Source organism: Vigna angularis, chromosome 6 (genome assembly GCF_016808095.1).
Source record: "Vigna angularis cultivar LongXiaoDou No.4 chromosome 6, ASM1680809v1, whole genome shotgun sequence".
Lineage (NCBI taxonomy): Eukaryota > Viridiplantae > Streptophyta > Magnoliopsida > Fabales > Fabaceae > Vigna > Vigna angularis.
The window spans coordinates 29777796-29801632 of NC_068975.1; the positions used below are offsets into that span (position 1 = coordinate 29777796).

A 23837-nucleotide genomic window follows, 5' to 3' on the forward strand; every position below is an offset into this window, starting at 1 on the left:
TTTTGCACCTTCCTTTTTTATGCATGCGCTTTATAGGTGTGATGAAATGACATTTTTACCTTCTTCATTTTCTTGTGTGTGTACAACCCGGGCAGCATGGGGAAAAGGAGAAAAGAAGAAAAAAAGCAAGTAGAGGAATGGGAAAAAGAAGCTAAGGGTGAGAGAAGGATGAAAGAAGAAGAATAATGGGGGAGGAGGGAAAAGAACAAAAATGGGAGAAGGAGAAGAACAATGGGTATGGATGAAAAATGAGGAAATACCTAAGCACCTATTTTTATTTTTAAATTCATTATGGATTATGTAATTTTAAGGTATCATTTATTTTAGAGTGTACCATCAATAATAATGTATATTTTAAATATAATTTGGAAGTTATTTTTAGATTCAAAAATACGTTATGAAATCTATATATTTCCAAATGTATTTTTTGGAGGCATTATGGAATGCATATTCCAAAACATATTTTGATATCCTTACGGTTTGCACAATTTTGAAAAAGTTGTGTGAACAATTTTTACTTTTTTATTGCAATTTTAAATGTTGTTAAGTATGTTTTTAATAAAAGGTAGTATAAAGTTCAAAAAGTAAAAATATATTTAACTCAAATTTTAATAAGAGATAATATAAAGTTTCATAGAAGTACACAAAAGGAGGATAAAGGATAGTATAAATCAAAATGACTCATTATTTTTCTTTTTTACTCCATGACTATTTGATTGATAACAATTAATTTTACATATTTTTATGTATATAATGTCGTGAATAAATCAACTCTTTTACAATGTTTACTTTGTTTTGTTCCAAAGTTTATTGTGTTTTCATGATTTTTTATGTTTTAGTTAATGTGTGCTTGTTTATCTCTAATCTTTATTTTGAGTATGTAAAACAAGCCAATATAGGAAGCATTTTTTGTGGAAGAAAACAAGTTTGAACTCGAGGAAGCACGATTGGACAATAACGAATGATTTTTAGACAAATACTCGCTTTAAGGGCTTTAAAATCGTACTCACGGTTGCATACATCAAGAAAAAGATTCACCCGTAGTGTTATATTTTCATATACCATCCCAAACAACCAGAAAAATCACTATTGGGAGAGTTGGCTACTCGTTGGGCGAGTTGACTACTCGGTGGGCGAGTTGACTGCTCGGTGGGTGAGTTGGCTGCTTGTTAGGCAAGATTGACAACTTAAACTTGTAGTATTTGAGTCATTGAGCGAAAAAAATGGCTCGCTCAACAAGTTACAAGTTAGAGAGACATCGAATTTTAAGCCTTGCTAGGCGAGAATGAAGTCATTGCCCGACCTGATACACGAAAGTGGATATTTAATCATATTTTCACGAGAGTTTTCGTCATTCACTAGTGAAAAAATGACATTTTATAACATACAAAAATGATATATTATGACATAGCATAAATTTACGTCATAATAATTTGAACATATTATAACGTAGTTTTTTAAGTCCGTCATAATATGCGCAGTTTATTATGACGAATTTTCATTTGTCCGTTATAATATGATAAGAGATATTATGACGTAGATTTGTTTGTACGTTATAATATGTGATGTATTATGACGTAGATATTTTTACCAATCATAATATACCGAATTCAAAATCAACGTATTATTACGTACATGGTTTAGTACGTCATAATATATTTTTTTAAAAAATAAAACTTGACGCATTCTAATCTCAAGCCTGTAGTCTCACCCCGAGTTAATTAACACATTCTAATAATTATTATTCTTTTTGTTTACATTTTTTTATCGATGTATCATTTTCATTGATAGTTTTCTCCAATAGTAATTAACTAAACATGTTTCTACATAATTTTTCTTTTATACATATGGTCACAAGTGGTAGAGTTTGAATCGTGTAATTAACTTATAGGCATGAAAGTAAAAATGTCACATAATAAAACTAAAAATTCAAAATTATGGAAATATCCATCTCAAGCATCCTCTTGTGAGAGTCAAGATGTGTTGGATAAAGATCTGATGCAAAAGTAGATGAAGCAGTCCATGGCACTTCTATACTTAGCTCACTGTAATATTTTCTCATTGCCTCCATCCTTTTCTCATCCAACACCTCACTTGCTTCTGTCACCACTTCATCAACAACACTTTTACCTTCCAATATGCTTACTACTGATGACATTGTTGGACTAAGTGTTGTAGTCACCTCAGTGCATAACAGAGCCACTTTTATAGTCACAAATACCTCATCTTTCTTGAAGTCTGAACCAATCTCCTATCCACTAGCTCCATTAGATCACCTTTCTCTTTCAACATATGTGCCTGCAAAACAAAACACTATAAACAAAATTTCATTTCAAATAAATCAAACTTCAAAACAACCAACTATTCAAACATTTTTTTTTCTACCCAATCAAGAATTGAGAATGATTCTTCGTTTTGTCGATGAATGATATTGTTCCTTCCATTTATAATTTTCAAGACAACAATTCCAAAGCTATTGACATCCGCTTTATCGGTCAAGTAACCATGCATGGCATATATCCACTGTAAGATCAAAATTAAAAAGTTTATCAGTTGCATGACATAGTAATCATTTCTCTTTCTTCTAAGTCACTTATCTCAATAAGATTTGCAGTATATAATTTAACAAAAGAAATGTATTGAAACTAGTCAAATCATCAATAAATTCCTTTACTTACTGTTTCTTAGGACTACAATCATATACACAAAAATTATTTCTCTATGATAGTAACAAAGAAGACATAGGAGCTTACTATATTCCAGCTATTCGGGTGCTAATATGAGTATTATCTTCCTCATCGAGTTTGGCCAAACCAAAGTCTGATATCTTTGGGTTGAGATCTTTATCAAGCAACACATTTGTGGTTTGTATGTTTCTATGAAACAACCTTCAATCTTGATTCTTCATGGAGGTATGCCAAACCTCTAGCAATACCAATACAAATCTTGTATCTCTTTGCCCAATCCAATCTTATTTGCTGTTCTTCAGGTCTTCATTCGTAAAATCATAGAAATCAGACCACACTACCATATTGTCATATTCATAAGTTAATATATAAAATATATGATAAGTAAAATTTGATGATATGATAAAGAGATTTACCAAATAAAGCTCGAGCAAGACTATTGTTTTCCATATACTCATATACCAACAATAGGCGATCTCCCTCCACACGAGATCCACATAGTTTAACAAGATGAGGATGCTGCAAAGCAGAAATCATTCCTATCTCATATGTAGTAGGATTATAAATTGTTATAAAGTTTAAATTAAAATGATTTTTTTTCTGAGTTGGTAAAAGACTCATAATATTGAAGCCATCTTGCTGAAAGGAAAGATACCTCAAAGTGAACAATCCAGTTGTTAATCCCTACTTCAGATCCCTTATGGAAGTGGTAAGCTAGTGGACTCCCATCCAAATAAACTACACAAGATTTCAAACATCAATTTCAAACCTGCTATGAACAATCTTAAAAATAGTGTCCAAGGAGATGAAGATCATAGCAGAAATTTCTCACCAGCTCCTTTTGCCACTGCATTTTCAACAAAATTGATTCCCACAGGAACCCCTTCTACCTTTAGTAATAGTACCACACATATCAGCACACTTAACCATTAGCTTTTTCTACTGGTCTCCATTCTACACCAATCAAACAAATAGAAAACAATAAACTTATGCATAAAAAAGAGAAATTACACCTTGGAAGTATCAATAGGGTGTGTTAATTATTTAACATAAAGAAACAATATGTCGTACAAAAATAAAACAAGCGTCTTCATATTAAACTCTCACACAAAAACAAGGACAATTTTTTATCAATTTCCTATCCTCTCATCGCATCACTTGTGCATTCAAGTTACCAACACATGATCAACTCTTCTATTTTCCCAAAAATAATCAACCAATAAGTTTGATTTTACATACATAAAATGAAAAAAAGCCAAAGGAAATTCTTGAGTTGAGCATGAGAACTGGCCAAAAGGCACCTTTTGATCTTGTTTTGATAGAGTTTTCAGGCTTAAATTCTTGCACCGAGAGAAATGCAGATTAAAAGACACGAAGAAACATGCACAAAACATAAAAAAAACATGCATAGTTAAGTCAGAAGAATCTGATCTACAAACAAATTACAATATATTATTATTAGCACCGTTGTTACAATAAATTACAAATAAATTACAATAAATCTACAAAAAAATTTAGCATCCATCCTCAAAGCACATTAACCCAAGAAACCATGTACCTTATAACAATGTCACACTGCCTCAACATCACTGCAAAGCAAGCCATCCACCCCGACAACAACTTCGAAGCAACAAGTTGATGGAAGACGACCTGAGGAGAAGTCGATCGAAGCAACGTGATCACGATTCAGACCTCCTTAAGCTTCCTTAGAAAGAAGACACAACAGAATGAAGTAGAAACTTGAGAAAAAGCTCGAGATCGAGAGAGAATCAAAGACGAACATAGGAGAACTCTAAGCGAGAAGTTATGCTTAGGATTCGATGCGAAAAACCCTAAGATGGAGTACAAACTCTAAATTGACCGATTGATCGGTGTAAATCAATTTTTAATCGGTGGAAAGGGATTATAATCGGTAGAATGTGATTATAATCGGTGGAAAATGTGGAAAATGATGTTTCAATCGGTGGAATCGAAGGTAAAGGCGAAAAAGATGAAGGTATGTGAGAAACCCTAGTAGTAGATGTAGTTGGATGATGAGTGAAGCGAAAATGCAAATATGTGAAGAGCAATGGAGACTTACGGCTTAAAAACTCTCGACAGAGAGTGAGAAGCTTCAGATGCTCGCGAGAGTGAAATGAGTGAATCTGTGGAAATAAGAGTGTTTCTCGCGAGAGAGGAAATGTTGAATGAAGATGTGCTCTTGTGATGAAGTGTTACAACCGAGAAACCTGATGGTGCCCTGCTAGTTGGGGTTTCCGTGTGAAGATGCTTCAGAGTAAGCGACCCATTGATGGAGTCAAGACGGTTAAAGTGTGGTGTAAGGTTGACGAGAAAGAAGGAATAAGTTAGTAGGTTTTCACAAGGTGAAATGCCATAGATATTATGACCGGTTTTTCAATTCACTCATGTGTTATGACACATGTTTATAGGTCTGTTATAATATGTTTTAAATTTATTTACAAGTTTGTCACCGCATTTTATATTATGATTGATATTCATAACTTCGTTATAATATGTTTTAAATTATTTACAAGTTTGTCACCGTATTACATATTATAACTGATTTTCATAACTACGTTATAATATAGTCGTCACATAATGTTATTTTTCCACTAGTGATTTATAATTCTTACACGAATAAAATCACCTAGGGTGCTTGTGAGAGGCTTTTTGAGGTTGTTTAGAGCATTGGGAAGCTCTCTATCTCCTTCTTGGGTTTCCTTTTTCGTCCATGGTGGTTTTCCCCCTTTTGGGATTAAGGAAGAAGATGAGTCATGAATTTAAGGTGTAGATGCAAAAGGGAGGCACAATTGGAGCATGGAGCAGTTGACAAGAGAAAGGGTGTGCATTTCTCTTTGATTTCAATTTCTTCCTTAACTCTTTAATTTGTAAAACTTTAAGTTCTCCACCATTGAGGACTATTCTTATTTGTTGAGAGTAGATGTAATAAACTGAATCTTATGTGTTTTGTGATGTTAATGCACATGCTTTTCCTTTTCAAAGTTAATATTGATTTATATGCTTAATGCTTGGTGTGGCTTTGTCACTAATTGCTTGACTTGTGGTTCTTAATGTATTTGCAAACATGACTTGAACCTAATATTGAGATTGAATACCTAATGGACTTTGTATCTTGGGATAGAACATGATTCATTAGTAATTTTAAGACTCTTGGACTTAATGCATGATTGCTTGTTGATAATTCAAAAAATTGAAACTTAATAACTTATCATATGCTCAAAGTTGTTAGGGATAAGATTTGAGTATGTTGGTGAGTTGATTTTGACTTGAATATGCAATTAATATGTTTGTGAATGATGGGAGTGAAGTTGACGAAATCTAATCCTGACAAATGTAAACACGCTTACATTTACTTGCACACCAACTATATGATGAAAATACCAAAAAAAGTTTCACATGTTTTTGTGACCTTTGCGGTCTAATTGAGTCAGAGAGTTCAGTACTTGTTTAGTGTTATAAAATTCCTTGGGAGATAACGATATTTATCATTTGCTATGCTTCGATCAGTGCTCTTACCGTTTTGCAGCTAACATTAATGCATCTCCATGTTTACACTTTTTACTTAGAAACTCAATGCTCTCCATTATTGCAACATAAAATTGTTATTGTAACTCTATTCTACTCACTATACTTTATTTATCTCAATTTTATTGCACTTACATATTCACCTATCCATCAAGTCTTTATACCTATGTTATTATTACACCTTACTATCATTTCTATAAATGCTAAGGATGACAAATAAAGTTATTCTCATGAGTATTGTCAAAACTCATTCATGTTTTAATGACAAACCTTCTGCAATGATTGGGTATGGATATGACTGTGACTATAACTAATATCCGATTTTTTCAATTGGATACGAGGATGAGTATGTATGTGTCACCATCACCTCTATCACTTAAATTATTAAAATATCCATTATCTATTAACTATTAAGTAACCACACATAAATAAATAAATATATATATATATATATATATATATATATATATATATATATATATATATATATATATATATATATATATATATATATACCGACTCTCTATTTTTTTTTAATTATTTGGTTTGTAATTAATTTCATTTAGATATTTTTCCTCTTATCCAAACCTTTGATTAAATATGTTTTTATCTCATATTTGAATGTTTATATTTTTGTAATTTTTTCTTAAAAACATTTATCTCTATATTTAAGTGTTGAATAAGACAAGTCTTTCATTTATGTAATATAAAACACTTAAATTCTTTATTTTCTTATTATTATTCTTTTTGTTCCATTTGAAAAACTCATTTGTTTTGTTTAAATAATTTTCGTCATCTCTCAAGAATTCAACTAGATTAATATTTGAAACGTTTTATCAAACGTCTAAGATATTTTTCATTTTATCATACCTTTAATTATATATATATATATATATATATATATATATATATAATATCAAAACAATATTTTACTTGATAAAAAGTAACAATACATAAAAATATTAAAAAAAATCAAATATGTGTGTTATAAAAAAATTGATAAATCATTGAATTAAATATATATATATATATATATATATATATATATATATATATATATTAATTTTCTAACTCATTATCATAACTATAATTTTATAAATAAATTTTATTTATTATAATATAATAATTTAATGTAATTGTCATTAATATTTTTTATTATAGTGCAACAAATATGAAAATTTAAAAAATGAAAAATTTAAGTTAAATTTAAATTATTACTAGTTTAATATTTTTATTTGGGTGAAAAATTTTTCTCCAAAAGTCTTCATTATAACAGGGTTTCAATGAACGTAGAACAGTCGTATTAAAAATAATGGAAGTGCGTTAATAGTTATGAGGGTGCAAAAAGTAAATGAAAGACTAAAAATTCCAATTGGGCCAATTGAAACTTTTGGGCTCATACTAAGGCCGTTGTTAGGAGAGTGTCTTTTTGATCATTTAACAGAACTCACTCTGCATACTATGTTTACATTCTAAAATACCCCTTTCAGTAAAGTAAAAAATTGTGGTGGGTGAGATTTTTGCAATGTAGAAAGAGTGAAACCCTAATTAAAGAGATGCTTATTTGAAAAGTGCACGTGAAAAATGGGATGCCAGTGTCACGGAGACTCTGGCAATTCAAGTCTCCATCGCCTTGTCACTCATTTCTAGGTTTTTAGAGATGTAAACCTTATCCATGATCCATGAGCTAGTAATATCCACTCTTAAAAGAACCTTCTTATAGGAAATCTCCTAAGTGAGGAACAAAAAAAAAATTAAACCTCTAAACCTTTTCTGAAGTGAATTAGGGTTAGGATTTGAATGGATTATCCCGATTATAATTTTAATTATTAGAATAATATTATTTATATACATATAAGATTATATATTTTATTATATTTAAATCAATATTTTTATCTTATATTATTATTATTATGTAAATAAAATATACAATATATAATTTAACATAATTATTAATTATAATCTATTTATTAATTTTATCATTTTTTTAGAAAAAAAAATGTATAGCATTTAATACAACAGTATAAAGGACATTGTAATAAAGTTCAAAACATGACAAAAGAAACATAAAGTCTAGCTAAAATGTCAAAATATCAGATTAATTTTAATAAAATTCACAAATAAATTATTTTTTACAATTACTAAATATATATTTATCACACAGGAGTACATATATATATATATATATATATATATATATATATATATATATATATATATATATATATATATATATATATATATATAAAGAGAAATAAAAATTTGGTAGAATTTAAGTCATACATTAAAAGAAAAAAAAAATAAACAACTTACAATAAAACAAATCCATAAATTTATTATTGATAAATTTATTATTTTAAATTTTAAAATTGAGATGTCTTATTTAGATATAAATAAATTTTCACACACCAAAATCAAATGATTATCTTTTATATTTTAAAAATATGTCTAGTCAATAAAAAAATATTAATATATGTTTAAAGAGTCAAAGATTTCAACATTATATGTTGTTGTGTAATTTTCCTGTATAAGTATACAATAAAGTTTATTGAAACCTCTTATAAAATCTATCTTAGTTTGATTAAAATGTTAGCATATGATTATATACAAATTAAAAATATTTAGATTTTTGACAAATTAAGAATTAATCACTTTTGTTATTCGAAATAAATATATATTTTTTTAAAATAAGGTCCACGGTGTTGTCTCTTATATGACTTTGTAGATATTTGGGTTCTATAAACTATTTTTATAAATTCTTCTTAAATATGAGTTTTTATAACTTCAAGTAGATGACTATCAAAATATGTGAGAGGATCAATTTTATTATATAATCACCGATAATTATATTTATAAATTTGTTATATATATATATATATATATATATATATATATATATATATATATATATATATATATATATATATATATATATATATATATATATATATATATATATATATATATATATTACTTGTTTTTAGAATTTTAAACTTAAAGGTATGATTAAATTTAAACATGTATTATAGAAAAATTAGTTAAAAGATCATGCTATTCTCCAACCATATAACTTTTTTTTCTAAATTAGAATTCACGTTTTATTTTTACTCAGGCTTTGGGCTGGACTATGATCCTTTCGAGATTTTTTTTTCACTCATTTCTTATTTTGAGTTTGAATTTTTTTTTATCTATTTTTCATTAGAAAAGTAAGTTTAATTACGTAAGTTAGTGAAAATGAGACCCTTGTATTTATATTTATTTAAATAAAAATATATAATATTAATAACGGTAGTTAAATAAAAGAAACGGTTAATTGTTACATTTAAAGTGTATGTGCACTTATTTCTATTATTTGGATAATTTAATTTTACATTTTTTTTCTATATTGAGAGTAAAATAGAAATATAGATTTTTAAATATAATCAATGGTATGTATAAATATGAAATGTATACACTATAGGAAATAATCTCATTTACATATTGTTATTGTTATAAATATGCAATTTATACTCAATTTTTTTATAACTTTAATTAAGGATAAATACATGCACATACCAAAATAAAGACTTGCATTGTATATCGTTACATGTGAATAATTTATACTTTTATTAATTTAAAAATCAAAATAAAAGTAAAGCAGAAATACGAGACGTGTCAAATGAAAAAAAAGTTAACTATATATTACTATAAATAAAATAAAACAAAGCTAAATTTTGCATAATATAAATGTTTTACTCGGTAATACGGATTTTAGTTCTAAGTAATATATATATTGAAAATAAAGTATCTCAATATTTATTTTATTGAATTGGCTATTTACTCCAGAAAAAAAAATGTTTTCTAATAAAAGAAATATAACAAAAGAGCCAATGCTATACAAATTTGTAACCCTTAATTTAGCGTTTGATTCATAATTTACTCAACTTAAAGCTAATCAGTGAGTTAAATTACTCAAATAGAAATACTCGTAAGTTTCGTAGACAAATAATTTAATTTGAATCAGAAATCAATTTTATGAAACAAAAAGATCATGCAGGATAAAGTATAATTGGAACAGTTTTCCTTACACACTTGTTTTGTTTTTTCAGTTCACGTGAATTGCAATGCTTCTCAACACAGGCAAACAACAACTGCAAGTATCCTTAACTTAAACAAGAGACACCTTAATTTTCGACGTGAACTCAAAATATCACTCATCAAATGTCCCTGTATAATAAATAGATAAAAAAATATTAAAATATATAGCTTGAACCACATTTTTGGTTTTATATAATTATTATTGAATGTATTTATAGATTTGGTTTTACTAGAGTTTAATATAAGGAATGAAGTGAGAGAAGTGATTGGTTCCTATTATTGATGAAGGAACATTTTCCATGATTTGAATGTTGAGGTATATAAGTGTGTGTGATTGGATGAATATGATTATATATATCTTTAATGGCAAATGAGGATTGTCAAAATTGAAAAGAACCCTGTTGGCTCCTTGTTTTTAACATTATCTGCTTCTCACCGATTCTATCAAAGCAATCATATCATTTTTGGCTAAACGTTGTTGGGATTTGTCTTATTGCTGCCAAACTTCTTCCTATTTTTTTTAACGTTTTTACTTTTTATTTATCTTAAGTTTTTGGATAAGTGTTCTCAATCACTAACTTGTTATCTGTCCTGCTCTAGGTGCGATTTTATTCGTTATCTCACAAATAATAATGATGCTTAAAGCTAACATCACTAATTTTTGTTTTAATAATGTCATTGGTTTCATGGTAATAAACATCTCTTCAATACCATTTCTAGGTTTTGCAAGTGTATGAGTAAATGCAATTGCTATTATAATTAAAAATGAAAGTAGGAAGAATTTCGGCGGATAAGAAAATTTGGAAGTTGACAAGAAACAAAGTTAGGAGGAAATTACTAAAAGTGAGTACACATAAAAACATGTTTGGGAATCTTATTCTGAAATGCAATTATGCTTTTGACCTCAACAACTTATCAATCATTCGCAGGCCAGAATTTGAACTACCATGAACCAGCTGAAAAGTTTACATTCATAACCCTTTTTCTGCATAAGAAACTGATACGGAGTGAGTTTTGTGACTTGATTTGGAGTGTGTGAAGATTTTAAGCCATAAAATAGAGTATTTTCTGGACAGTATTCTTCACTACACCTCCACTTATTAATTGACATTGTTCAACTGCGACAGGAACAACAAGGTTTGTCTGTGGTTAAAATAACATTCAGAAAACAGAAAAATTAGACATTCGAACCTCGTGTGTTTTTTAGAGAAGGAAACCTTTTTTTTTCTATTTTAGAGAACTTTTTCAGTATATCACTGATATGTAGAAAGTGACTAGCTATCTACAAAACTTATATCATGGAACTGTCTGTTAATTGCGCTTTCAGTTTCTTTAATTTAAATTGGATTCTATTTTTTTTCAGATTTATTTATTTTAAAATAAATAAATCTATTATTTCCATCATGTTATTTTAGATCCTTCAAAGTCTTAACTTTATTCTATATATATACACCACGATTTATTATGAATTGAGAGTATGAATCTATTTTGTCACTTGAGATAATATTGTTATGGTTGTTGACGATAACATTTAAATACTATTTATTTTCAAGTTGAAAGTTTTGGTATATTTTTTGCTTTTGATATTTTGAAAAGTTAAAAAATAAAAATATATTAAATTATTTTTGACTTTTCAAAGTAAATGGGACTGTTTGATTAACGAAACAATTCTTCGATCGATATTCAACAAAAGTGAGAATTAATTTTTGTAATTATTTTTTTGTATTCTCTTAGTGTCTAAAAAACGGATATTTATCTTTGAAATCACTTTTTTGTTTTTTAAAAAGAAGGGTTCGTTTTTAGAATTTTGATTTCATTTCCCACATATTACAACAATATATTTAAAGAATAAAATTATAACGTGGGATTTCAAATTTCAAGATAAAAAATAGATAGAATGTAGTGATTAATATAATAATGTTATGATAACAAGACAAGAACAATTTGAAAGTTTTTTGAAATTATAGAGTTGTATATAGAGATAATATAACTGTATTTCTTTAACTATCTTTACTTATTTTCTCGCGGTTGCAACTTGCAATAATTCACATACTTGCTTTCAGGTTATTATAGAAACAGAAAATCAATGATTCAATTTTTATTCTTCTCGTGTTCATCATATCAAATTTATTTTCCTCCATCTTGTGTATTTTTCGCACTCTCATTTCCAATTTTTAACACCACAATCCTACTCATCAAAAGTATACTCGATTTTGTTATTATTTTTTTTTATCTTCTTTCCATCCAAATTTAGTATTTTGCTTAAAATTAGTAATTCAATTATCGCTCTAACAAGCTTAGTAACAGGTGGTTGGGGGTAAGCACTAAATGCCTTGAAATTTAGTGCCAAAGGTAATATTATGTGAAAGTGCATGTAAGTATATTTGGAGTATTTAGAACTTGAGAAATATAATAATGTTGAGGAGAACTTACAATAGATATTGAGGGAATATTTAACTTGATCCAGATTAAGGGATGGATCTGGGTTAGGTATAAATTCAAGAAGACACACTTCTCATATTTAGAATGGTATCCAACTATTTGATACAATTAGTATAGTTTAGTTAGGAAAAGTGGTGTGATGATGCTCTTTGTAATTTATATGATAATTTGATTGGTTTGTACCTTATTTTTGTTCTTTGTAATGTTTTTTGACATTGGAACTTAAAGTTTATTAGGACAAAAGTAAGAGTTTTCGCTGGATTAGAGGGAACTGATTCAGGATTAGTCAATACCCTTCTACTTGTGTAATATTTTGCTTTACATGCTGATTGGAGTATTCCATTTGTTTTTTATGTTTAAATTAGTTTATGTTGAACAAAAAAAAGATCTTTTCAAATTTTTCTACGATTCGATTCCACAGTTACTTTGTCTCATTTTATGTCAATTAATGAGTAAAATGATTAAAAATGGGGAAAATGTATTCATTATCGAACAAGAATAAAAAATTAATAAATCAAGAATTTTAATAAACATCACAAATAATGCGTGCAATTGTCACAGAGGTGGGAAAGTATAAAAGAAAGCTGCATGATTTAATTTTACTTCAACCCTTTATATTACTTTAAATCTTAAATACAGGGAATACAATTTTTTTTTTGGTGATTGACATGAGTTGTTGTTTAAAGATGTTTTATTAAGCTTAAACTTAGTTACAAGAAGGAAGGAGCCCTAATATGAGAGACAGTATATATATGTAATGCATGCATGCATGGGGAGTTGATACATGATAGGGAAGTTGGAGAGTTGTTAATAATGTATGAAGGAATAAGTGTATATATCCATGAGATGATGGGTTGGAATATTTGGGTTCTTTTGTAAAGTATAATCAGGAGATTAAATCGACAGTATATACTTAAATAGCACTACTAATGATAACGATTAGAAATGATATGTTGGCATAATTAGTTTGCAAGACATTAGATTTTGACTCACATGAGCATCCTATCATGGCGGCCACCTTTACACCTCTGATCATGCATGGACCCTCATGAAGGGAAGAGAGAGAGAGGTGTAAAATGAAAGCAAAGGCATGCACACAATTCCAGAGAGAGAGAGAGAGAAGGTGGTGGGTGCATGTGGGGTCTGGTGAGTGAGTCCATGACACTCTTTTGGTGCATGTAAGGAAAAAGGTTGATCAGCTCAAAACCAAGGATTAAAAAACAAAGGGTTTTGGGTCCCCGCATGGGACTGGAAGGAATTGAAAGGGACCTCCACCTTTGTTTGTTTTTTTATCAGCAAAATCACGCAATGGCCCTGTCCCAATGGCGGGGTCTCACTGTCCCAAATCTCTTCCTCTTCCAGAAGCAAAAGCTATAGCCATAGGGGGGGACTCCATCATCATCACACATTGCAAAGGTAGACAAAAAAACACCACAGAGTCTGTGTATACACCCATTACGACTCCGTTAATCATATTAACTGCTATATGAACTTAGACCTAATAACATTCTTTTTATCAAACAGTTGGAGGGTGAGAGAGAAAGTAGCCAAATGAGTGAGATTATTAATTTGGATGGATCATTGGATGCTCTGAAGGATTGAAGGAAATGTCAACCTTGTAAATATCCAAAAGTCAATTGCTTTTGTGAGGCATTATCTCTCTTGCTCTTGGATCCTTATGAGTAAAGGGAAAGAGGTGGGAAACACTATCAATTGTGAAGAAAAGGAAGGAGGTTGGTGCTTGGTGGATCTCAACCACAAAGTTGGATTTCAGGGTTCAGATACGTGCTACCTAGCTTGCAGGCCTAAAACTTATTCAACACTTAATCGTAATTAAAGCATTTAGATTCTACACTCGGATACACCAGTGTTCTTTAAGCCACTTCTCATCATTAACTTCTTCTTATTAATAATAATCACTAAATATATATACTCGTTAATTAAATATCGTATGTAAATTAATATTTGTTGTGCATGCCTACTTCGCAACATAAGCATGGATATACAATAGGTGACTTCACCCTGACGATAATTTGAACCGAGACTAATTATGGCATTGGATAATGTCCATATGAAAGTAGACATGTGCGTACATTATGTATACTAGGAAACCATTTTTAATCGAATAATTAGGTATACACTATGTAGCTATCAATTCTATACCATTTTTTCCTCGCTGTTCAAAAGTTTCATCGATGTTGTATTAATTGTTCATCAAAACTTGGTGCCTTCCTTTTAAAATTATGAGTAAATAATTTTGGGAATGTTATAAATAATGATTTTCATGCAAATCTATTATCGATTAATTAATTATTTTACTTCCATTTTGAATGGGCAACAAAGTTAATCTTCGGTTATTGCTTTCCTACTTGAATCTGTCACGAGAGTGTGCGTGGAATCTCAGATTGCTCTATAAGACCCAGCTAGAAATCACGATAATTTATGTTTTTTTTTTTTAAAGTATAGACTCGGTTTTTTAAAGACGTGCTTATTATTTCATCTCTTATGCAAAAAGTACGTGATATTTTATCTCTTCCATTTTTTAAATAAACAATAGGTTTATACTTTCCAAATGTGTAAAATACCATTTTCCCAGTTGATATTGCGTTCAAACTTTTCATCAAATAACATTTTTATCATGATTATTTTATCCTCCCTAAAATAATTTTGAAAAGTTGATAAAATATCATTAATTTCTTAAAATATCTGAATAGAAATTTAATTGTTGATAATTTAAATGTGAGTTTTAACTGTGGATAAACATAAATAATCTACAAATATTATAAAATTAAAAACTTATAAACTTTTTATTTTAAGATTTTAGAATTAGAATTGAATAAATTTATTATATAATTGAATTTATATCTCATTGATATTATATTTTTATAATATATAAATGACCTATTAAACATTAGTATTTTATTCTTGTTAAGTTTGCAAGTTGTGTTTTTCAAGTTAAATGAAATATGGTAGATAATGACTGATATTTAAATATGATAAATTAAAACTGATTTAAGTATAAGATTTGTCCTGATTTTTCTAAAAAGATTAAAAAAAAGAGAGTCAATAACATGATTTATTATACAATTGATTATCATAATAATAGGTTTTAATTTATTTAAAAAGTAAACCACTTAGAATGAAAGTTGACTTATAAATGGGCAATTAATGGGTGCATGCATGCAATTGATAAGCCATCACATAGTCATGAATCATGTGAGTAACATTTCTTAGTGCTCTTCGCTGACTCTTCTCATACAATTTTTTTCAACACGGTTCAATTAATCCTTCTGCTTAAGTAAATTCATAGAACTAATACGCAAAAATATCCTCGGATTTTCTCTGGATCCAATCATGTTAATTATTCTTCACACGATATATAACATCTGTGGACCAAACTATGTGAATTTCGTTTACATAAAAAGACGTATAACGAATATGTTTTCGACGTATTTTATTATTGAATAGAATATAGTAGAAATTAAATTACAAGTTTCAACTTATAATAAATCACGTCTTGAGAATAACATGTTTTTTACTAATTTTTTTTTCATAACAATATTTTCTTCATGAATTGGCATTTATCAAACATCTCTCAAGTGTTTTACTCTTATCGTTATTGTTAGAGTGGCTAGTGGATGTCTATTCAAATTGATCTTGATTATTATGTTATGGCCCCAAAATTTAAGATAAGGTATCATGTTTAAGAAGAAAAAAAAACAAAAATAATAACCCTTTAAGTTAAAAATTCGCTTTTACTCCTAATCATACTTGGTTGTCAATTTTTCCTCAACTTCAACTTTCATTCATCATTTCTTGGTTCGTGAATAGGCTAATTATTAAGTAAAATTATTATTTAATTTTGCCACTTTTTAAGAGAATGTTTCCGTAGTCTACAACAACTTATACAACGAGTTTAAATTTTTCTCATAGATTTCATCAAAAGCAAGACAAATACACCATAGTAATCAGTCACACATTTATAAGTCTAGGCTTATGTTCTTTACACAAAATTTATAAAATCACATAACATTGCATAAACTATCTGTATTTAGTAATCTGGTAGACCATGTTCATAAAAAACATAATAAACGATAAAATAAAAGGAGTTTTGTGTTTTTATATAATTAAAATTAATAAAACAACATCACAAATTAAAGTAATATTAAATTAGTTTAGCAAAGCTAACAAATTTAAAGAATTTTTAAATGAGATACACGAGGTGTGCTGTTCAAAGTACGGAAAAAAATGATTGAAAATTAAAATTTGCATTATTGTTAAGTTTATTGATAAAAGTTCTGTATTTGACATGGTCTAAGTAAAAAAAGAAAGAAAAAAAAGGAGACTTTGTGCGACAATATGTAGAATCTTTGAAGTACAAATAATAGAGAAAAGAAGTAAAAGGAAAATCAAAGTGAAGCCAATTTTATGGGATCCTGCTAACATTTTCACCCTGCAACCAAATGTGATGCCAAATATTTGTCCGTCTTTTTTGTCTACTCTCTCCACCTTTCTTCACCCTCTTTACGTACGTACACTGTACTGGTACTATCCCTCTCTCTCTCTATATCTCTCTTCCTCATCCATATCATTTGCATCATTACATGTACATCCAGTCATGCATGCATACCATACCACATCATCATCACCCTTCGTTTTTTGAAACATGCCTTCATGAAGAGAGAGAAGCTTGGCTATTGGTGTGCCTGCGTGCCTGCAATATAGTATCTTTTTTCTGCACAAGGAGGAGAGAGAAAGACAAAGGGTTTGCAAATCACAGGGAAACTGAGTCGTCAAAAAATCGTATCTGTTATGCGCTTGTGCTGTCCTCTCATTTATATCGCTCTTTTTTTTTTCATTTATTTGCTTTTCGTTTTAGCATCACACAGTGACCAGGAGTAAAGAGCAAACCAGTTTGGTACTGCAGGAGCAACCAAAAAAGGAAAACAAATAAAAATATATGGCTCAGTAACAAATTAAAGTCCCTTTAATTGCCCATTGGTTGTTTGCTTCCTTCTCTTTGCTTTTTTCAGCCATATTGCACTACGTATCACCTTTATTTTATTATTTTATGCTATACATACAATATAATAATACAGCACAATAATATTACTATTATATTATTACAGAGACAACACATAAAAACACACAACTCATTCTTTCTTCCTCAGTTCTTGTTCCATCTCTTTCTCTTTCTTTCTCTCATATTCTCGAGATTCGGGTGTGTGTGGGATAGAGACTACTGTAGCGCCCCTTGAGGTTCTATCCAGAGTTGGAATTTGAGGAACTGAGCAGCATCTAATGAAGGAGAGTGGAGGCTCTCTTGGAGAAGAGAGCCTGCCCGAGACTACCACCAACAAGAGCAGTGAAGAAGAAGAGCCAAACTAGTTTCTTTCTTTCTCGCTCACTCCATTCCCATTTGTGTATTTTTTTCAGTCTCAAAGACTACTTTAGTGTCAGTGTGTGTATATCAGAGAAAGCAGTGTGTTTTGGGGTGTGATAGTGTGAGATGGCACTTACTTTGCACAAGGACTCGGCCAACAACCAGATGGATTCAAGCAAGTATGTTAGGTACACACCTGAGCAGGTTGAGGCTTTGGAGAGGGTCTATGCTGAATGTCCCAAACCAAGTTCTTTGCGGAGGCAGCAACTCATCAGAGAGTGCCCCATCCTTTCCAATATCGAACCCAAACAAATCAAAGTTTGGTTTCAGAATAGAAGGTGACCCTTTTCAAATAACCCAAATGTCAAAGTCTTCTGTTTCTTATCATTTCTTACAAAAAGCCATCACCTTCACTACTTTTTTTTTTAATCTTACCTCAGTAAAGAAAAGTAACTTGTGCTTGCGTTGGTTCTAATAGTACCTTTTAGTTTCTTTGTTTTTTGTTCTTACAAGGCATTGGTGAATTTGGTGTGTAGGTGTCGTGAGAAGCAGAGGAAGGAGGCTTCTCGGCTGCAGACAGTGAACAGAAAGCTGACTGCGATGAACAAACTGTTAATGGAAGAGAATGACCGTTTGCAGAAGCAGGTTTCCCATCTGGTTTACGAGAATGGATATATGAAGCAACAGATACAGACTGTGAGGACCCATCCCTCTCGCCTTCATTTTCTGCATGTTTTTCTTATTTCTAAATGTTAATGGTTGAACCATGCTTTGGTTTGAACAGGCCTCTGCGGGCACCACCACAGACAATAGCTGTGAGTCTGTGGTAATGAGTGGTCAGAATCAACAGCAAAACCCAACACCTCAGCATCCCAATAGGGATGCCAACAACCCAGCTGGGTATGTAACAAACTATGAACTACTTCTTAGTATTTGGGTACTTGTTCATTTAAATGTTTTCGTGGTAGTAACATGGTTACTCTTTATTGTTTCAGTCTTCTCGCCATAGCTGAGGAGACCCTGGCAGAGTTCCTTTCCAAGGCTACTGGAACTGCTGTCGACTGGGTCCAGATGATTGGGATGAAGGTATATTCATTTTAACGAACATTAGTTCTTGTTTCCTAATGTCTTCATCTAAGCAGTAATTATTACTATGTAGTTGAAAAACATGTACAATTTGCTCATTTATGTTAATGTTTTTTGTGTGTAATTATTCGTTGGTGATTTCTGTTGTGTAGCCTGGTCCGGATTCGATTGGAATCGTTGCTGTTTCCCGCAACTGTAGTGGTGTGGCAGCACGAGCCTGCGGCCTTGTGAGTCTAGAACCCACTAAGGTGTGTTGTTGTATCCCTCATGTTCCTTTGGTTCCTCATTGTCGAACAATTGGACTGTATTTTTCTGAATAGTTGTGACTGTTGTTTGTCAGGTTGCTGAGATTCTGAAAGATCGACAGTCGTGGTATCGTGACTGCCGATGCGTGGAAGTATTGAGTATAGTTCCCGCAGGGAATGGGGGCACCATAGAGCTCATGTACATGCAGGTCTGGTGGACGCTTTCTGCACTTGGAATGATTTAATGATTAATTTCTTGATTTTTTTTGGTTGAAATTTGATTTCTTTTTTGCCAGACATACGCGCCCACAACATTGGCAGCGGCGCGGGACTTTTGGACACTGAGATACACGACAAGTTTGGAAGATGGAAGCCTTGTGGTATGGCAAAGGATATGGTGTGCTGTGTTTTTTTTTAACAAACATTTGTCCCTGCCAAAATGGTTGTTTATTGTTCTTGTGCTGAAAATAGTCATTTCTGGAGCTGGTCCCTGTACCCTCTCTCTTGGAGAGAAGGGTAGACAACATATTTGCACTAAGTCTACTAAATACTAAACACAATTTCCATTGGACACGACTTCTTATCTTTTCTTTTGAATTTTCAACTTTTTTGTTAGTTCTGTTCTGCAACATTTGAAGGTGTTGTTGCACAATTTAAAATGATTGTTTCTTCTTCCTCATGGGATTTTAGAACAAATTTGGCTTATTGAAATTATAATGCTGGATGGCAGATATGTGAGAGATCATTGACATCCTCAACTGGTGGTCCCACAGGGCCTCCTGCAACAACCTTTATTAGAGCTGAAATGCTTCCCAGTGGTTATCTGATTAGACCGTGTGAGGGTGGTGGATCCATTATTCACATAGTTGATCATATTGATTTAGATGTAAGTAAAGCATCTACAAGTTAAATCACTTTATAATCTCTGATCCTTTACGCAGTATTTTACCGTTATTGTTTGTTACAGGTATGGAGTGTTCCTGAAGTACTGAGGCCCCTATATGAGTCATCAAAAATCTTAGCTCAGAAATTGACCATTGCTGTAAGATTAATATCTTGTTCGATGAATTAGACTTTATAACTTACTCAAAATCACCATTAGACTTAAAAAAAAAAGCTATACTCTTTCAGGCCTTGCAACATATACGACAGATAGCACAAGAATCGAGTGGCGAAATTCAATATGGTGGGGGTCGCCAGCCTGCTGTATTGAGAACATTTAGTCAGCGACTTTGCAGGTAAGGCTTGAATCTCCTTGTTATGTAGAACTAGTGCATAATTTTTGAATAATTTGCTGGACACTTTTTACACTTTATGTGGGGTTGCAGCTTTTATGGATTAGTATTTTTCATATTCTCGCTAAAATTCAACTACTCAATAAGATTTTATTTAACATAATTCTTTAGGGGATTTAATGATGCGGTGAATGGGTTTGTTGATGACGGTTGGTCGCTGATGGGTACTGATGGGGTGGAAGATGTGACCATAGCTATAAACTCTTCTCCAAACAAATTTTTGGGGTCCAATTATAATGCTTCCATGTTCCCAGCCTTTGGAGGTGGGGTCTTGTGTGCCAAGGCATCGATGCTCCTGCAGGTACTTTAGAAGCAAATAGTTATATGCACAATTCCTCTTTTTCCTAATTTTCCAAGCATTTTGTATGTGTTTATTATAATCTCCTGAACAACGGTTCCTACAGAATGTTCCACCTGCTTTGCTTGTTCGTTTTTTGAGAGAGCATCGTTCAGAATGGGCTGATTACGGGGTTGATGCATACTCTGCTGCATGCCTTAAAGCTAGTCCCTATGCAGTTCCCTGTGCAAGACCTGGTGGCTTCCCGAGCAGCCAGGTCATTTTACCTCTTGCTCATACTATTGAACATGAAGAGGTATTTATCTTTTGAACTAAGAGATAACTCATTCTCTAGTTTGACAATTCATTTTATGTTCCATGCTAAATTGTGGCATGCCGTAATGTTGCAGTTCCTGGAGGTGGTTCGCATAGAGGGTCATGCATTTTCTCCTGAGGATGTCACGTTGGCTCGTGATATGTATCTATTGCAGGTAATGTGTCCGAATTTTTTATTTGCATATTTTGTTTAACTAAACTTTAAGTATTTATGTTCGACACTTAATGACCCTTTTTATTTGCAACTTCTGGATGTTGCAGCTATGCAGTGGAGTTGATGAAAATGCAATTGGGGCATGTGCTCAACTTGTGTTTGCACCTATTGACGAGTCTTTTGCAGATGATGCTCTGTTGCTGCCATCTGGATTTCGTGTCATTCCATTAGATCCTAAATCAGTTGAGTGACATTTCTTTGCTATTTATATGGTTTCATTACTAGTTCTTGGCTTTTTTTTATAAGCACTAGCTCTTGGTTATAAAACTACTCCCAGTTTATTTGCAATCACGGTAGCATAATCTCATTAGCAGATATAAATCTGTTATGGTGTATCTTAGTTCTTTTTTAATGTGCTCCAAGTTACTAATTTTTTTGCATCTGAATGCATCCAGGATGGGCCAGCCGCAACTCGAACATTGGATTTGGCATCAACAATGGAAGTAGGATCTGCTAATGCCCGGCCCTCTGGTGAAGCTGATTTGAGTGGGTACAACCTTCGGTCGGTCCTTACTATTGCTTTCCAATTTACCTTCGAAAATCATACGCGGGACAATGTTGCTGCAATGGCTCGGCAGTATGTGCGTAGTGTTGTTGGCTCTGTTCAGAGAGTTGCCATGGCAATTGCTCCTTCCAGGCTTAGTACTCAACTTGGGCCAAAGTCACTCCCTGGTTCCCCTGAGGCCCTTACCTTAGCACGATGGATCAGTAGAAGCTACAGGTTTGTCTTCTATAAATTTGGATCGCAAATCTATTATTTCAGCGTGCGGAACTTAGCATATTATATGTTTGATTTTGTTGTATTAGACGTTTAGGAGCTGTTAAAGTGCCCTTAGAAACTGTGTTATCTATATCTATAGATATTCATTACTAGTATAATCTATATAGTTTATTGGTTATTTGAAAGTTGAATTCTGTTTGAACGTGAGGGGTGTTTTTTAATGTTGTGCACGACTTACTCGGCAGATCTTATTCTGTTTAGTCTGACACTATATTGTGTTTCCTTTAAGGATCCACACTGGCACAGAGCTTTTTAGAGCTGAGTCCACTACAGGTGATGCAATCTTGAAGCAACTTTGGCACCATTCCGATGCAATCATGTGCTGTTCTGTGAAAACAAATGTAATCCCTTTCATTGCATCTTTAATTTCTTTTCGTTGGAATTTGAAAAATCGAATAGTTGTCAGAGGACTTTGTTATTAATAATATATAATATGCAATATGTTTTGGAAGAATGTGCTATTCTTTTCTCCAATAATATTTCCATTGAGTGGGGTACTTCTGAAATCATCGCAGGCATCTCCAGTGTTCACCTTTGCTAATCAAGCTGGGTTAGACATGCTTGAAACTACTCTAGTCGCACTTCAAGACATAATGCTTGATAAAGTGCTAGATGAATCTGGCAGGAAGATTCTTTGCTCTGAGTTCTCCAAGATAATGCAACAGGTATTTAAAAAGTGAATTGCGTTTTTTTTTGTTAATTTTGGCTCTATTATGAATTATGTTCAATTCTATGATATATCCTTTTCTTTGCTATATCCTTCATCTTATGCAAAATTATCTTCTTTTCTTTGTTTCTTTTCAGGGATTTGCTTATCTACCTGCTGGGATATGTGTATCGAGTATGAATCGGCCAGTGTCTTATGAGCAGGCCATTGCATGGAAAGTCCTGAATGATGATGATTCTAATCACTGCCTAGCCTTCATGTTTATGAGTTGGTCTTTTGTATGATGGACGAACCATATAGACTCTACTTATTTTACGTACTAATTTATATTCAGTACTTAATTACCATATGGTACTATCATAGACAACTGTACTAATGTAAGCCTTACTTTATGTCAGGTGTATGGTATTTTATTGCAATATAAACGTTCTACTTAATGTGGTGAATTTTTTCTTCTCATTTCAGAGTTTACATTGTGTAGAGAACCTCGTATTGATGGTTAGCCTTGTTTTAAATTTGTGTTGATGGTTTTTGCTTTATACTTATCTGGGGTCATTTTGATGTTATCATCATCGGGGTAGCATGTTTTCTCTTTATCTTCCTTCACAAATCACGAAGATCATCATGGTGTTTTTGCTTGCTTCTAAAGCAAAAGTGCGCCTTGGTTTCAACTTCCAAAGTCTAACAAAAAGTTATTTTTCTGATATAATATTTTAACCGTGTTTTAATTGGGAAGAATTTTGATATATGATGGTATCTTTTACTTTATAGGTGAAAAAGTAACTTTTGTGCGGACTCTTG

At 31.4% G+C, this 23837-nt stretch overlaps 1 protein-coding gene and 1 pseudogene across 1 annotated transcript; one reads left to right on the top strand and one right to left on the bottom strand.

Moving 5' to 3' along the window:
- Window positions 1-1778: 1778 nt before the first annotated feature.
- Window positions 1779-4292, bottom strand: LOC108341595 (probable leucine-rich repeat receptor-like serine/threonine-protein kinase At3g14840; annotated as a pseudogene).
- A 13600-nt stretch (window positions 4293-17892) lies between these two features.
- LOC108343566 (homeobox-leucine zipper protein ATHB-14) lies at window positions 17893-23482 on the top strand. The gene is made up of 18 exons (XM_017581923.2): window positions 17893-18473; window positions 18672-18831; window positions 18920-19035; window positions 19131-19221; window positions 19374-19469; window positions 19562-19675; window positions 19763-19846; window positions 20197-20352; window positions 20434-20508; window positions 20598-20704; window positions 20873-21062; window positions 21166-21354; window positions 21449-21529; window positions 21636-21770; window positions 21984-22309; window positions 22599-22710; window positions 22885-23034; window positions 23174-23482. Exons 1-18 carry the CDS (start codon window positions 18262-18264, stop codon window positions 23318-23320), a joined length of 2541 nt encoding a protein of 846 aa, XP_017437412.1. The 5' UTR covers window positions 17893-18261; the 3' UTR covers window positions 23321-23482.
- The last annotated feature ends 355 nt before the right edge of the window (window positions 23483-23837 follow it).

What these genes read in the sequence shown, in the direction of transcription:
- LOC108343566 (XM_017581923.2), top strand. Translation starts at nt 18,262, where the DNA reads ATGGCACTTACTTTGCACAAGGACTCGGCCAACAACCAGATGGATTCA. An exon ending in TGGAAGATGGAAGCCTTGTG is followed by an intron (nt 19,847 to 20,196) that starts GTATGGCAAAGG and finishes GCTGGATGGCAG; the next exon opens with ATATGTGAGAGATCATTGAC. An exon ending in TTGATCATATTGATTTAGAT is followed by an intron (nt 20,353 to 20,433) that starts GTAAGTAAAGCA and finishes TGTTTGTTACAG; the next exon opens with GTATGGAGTGTTCCTGAAGT.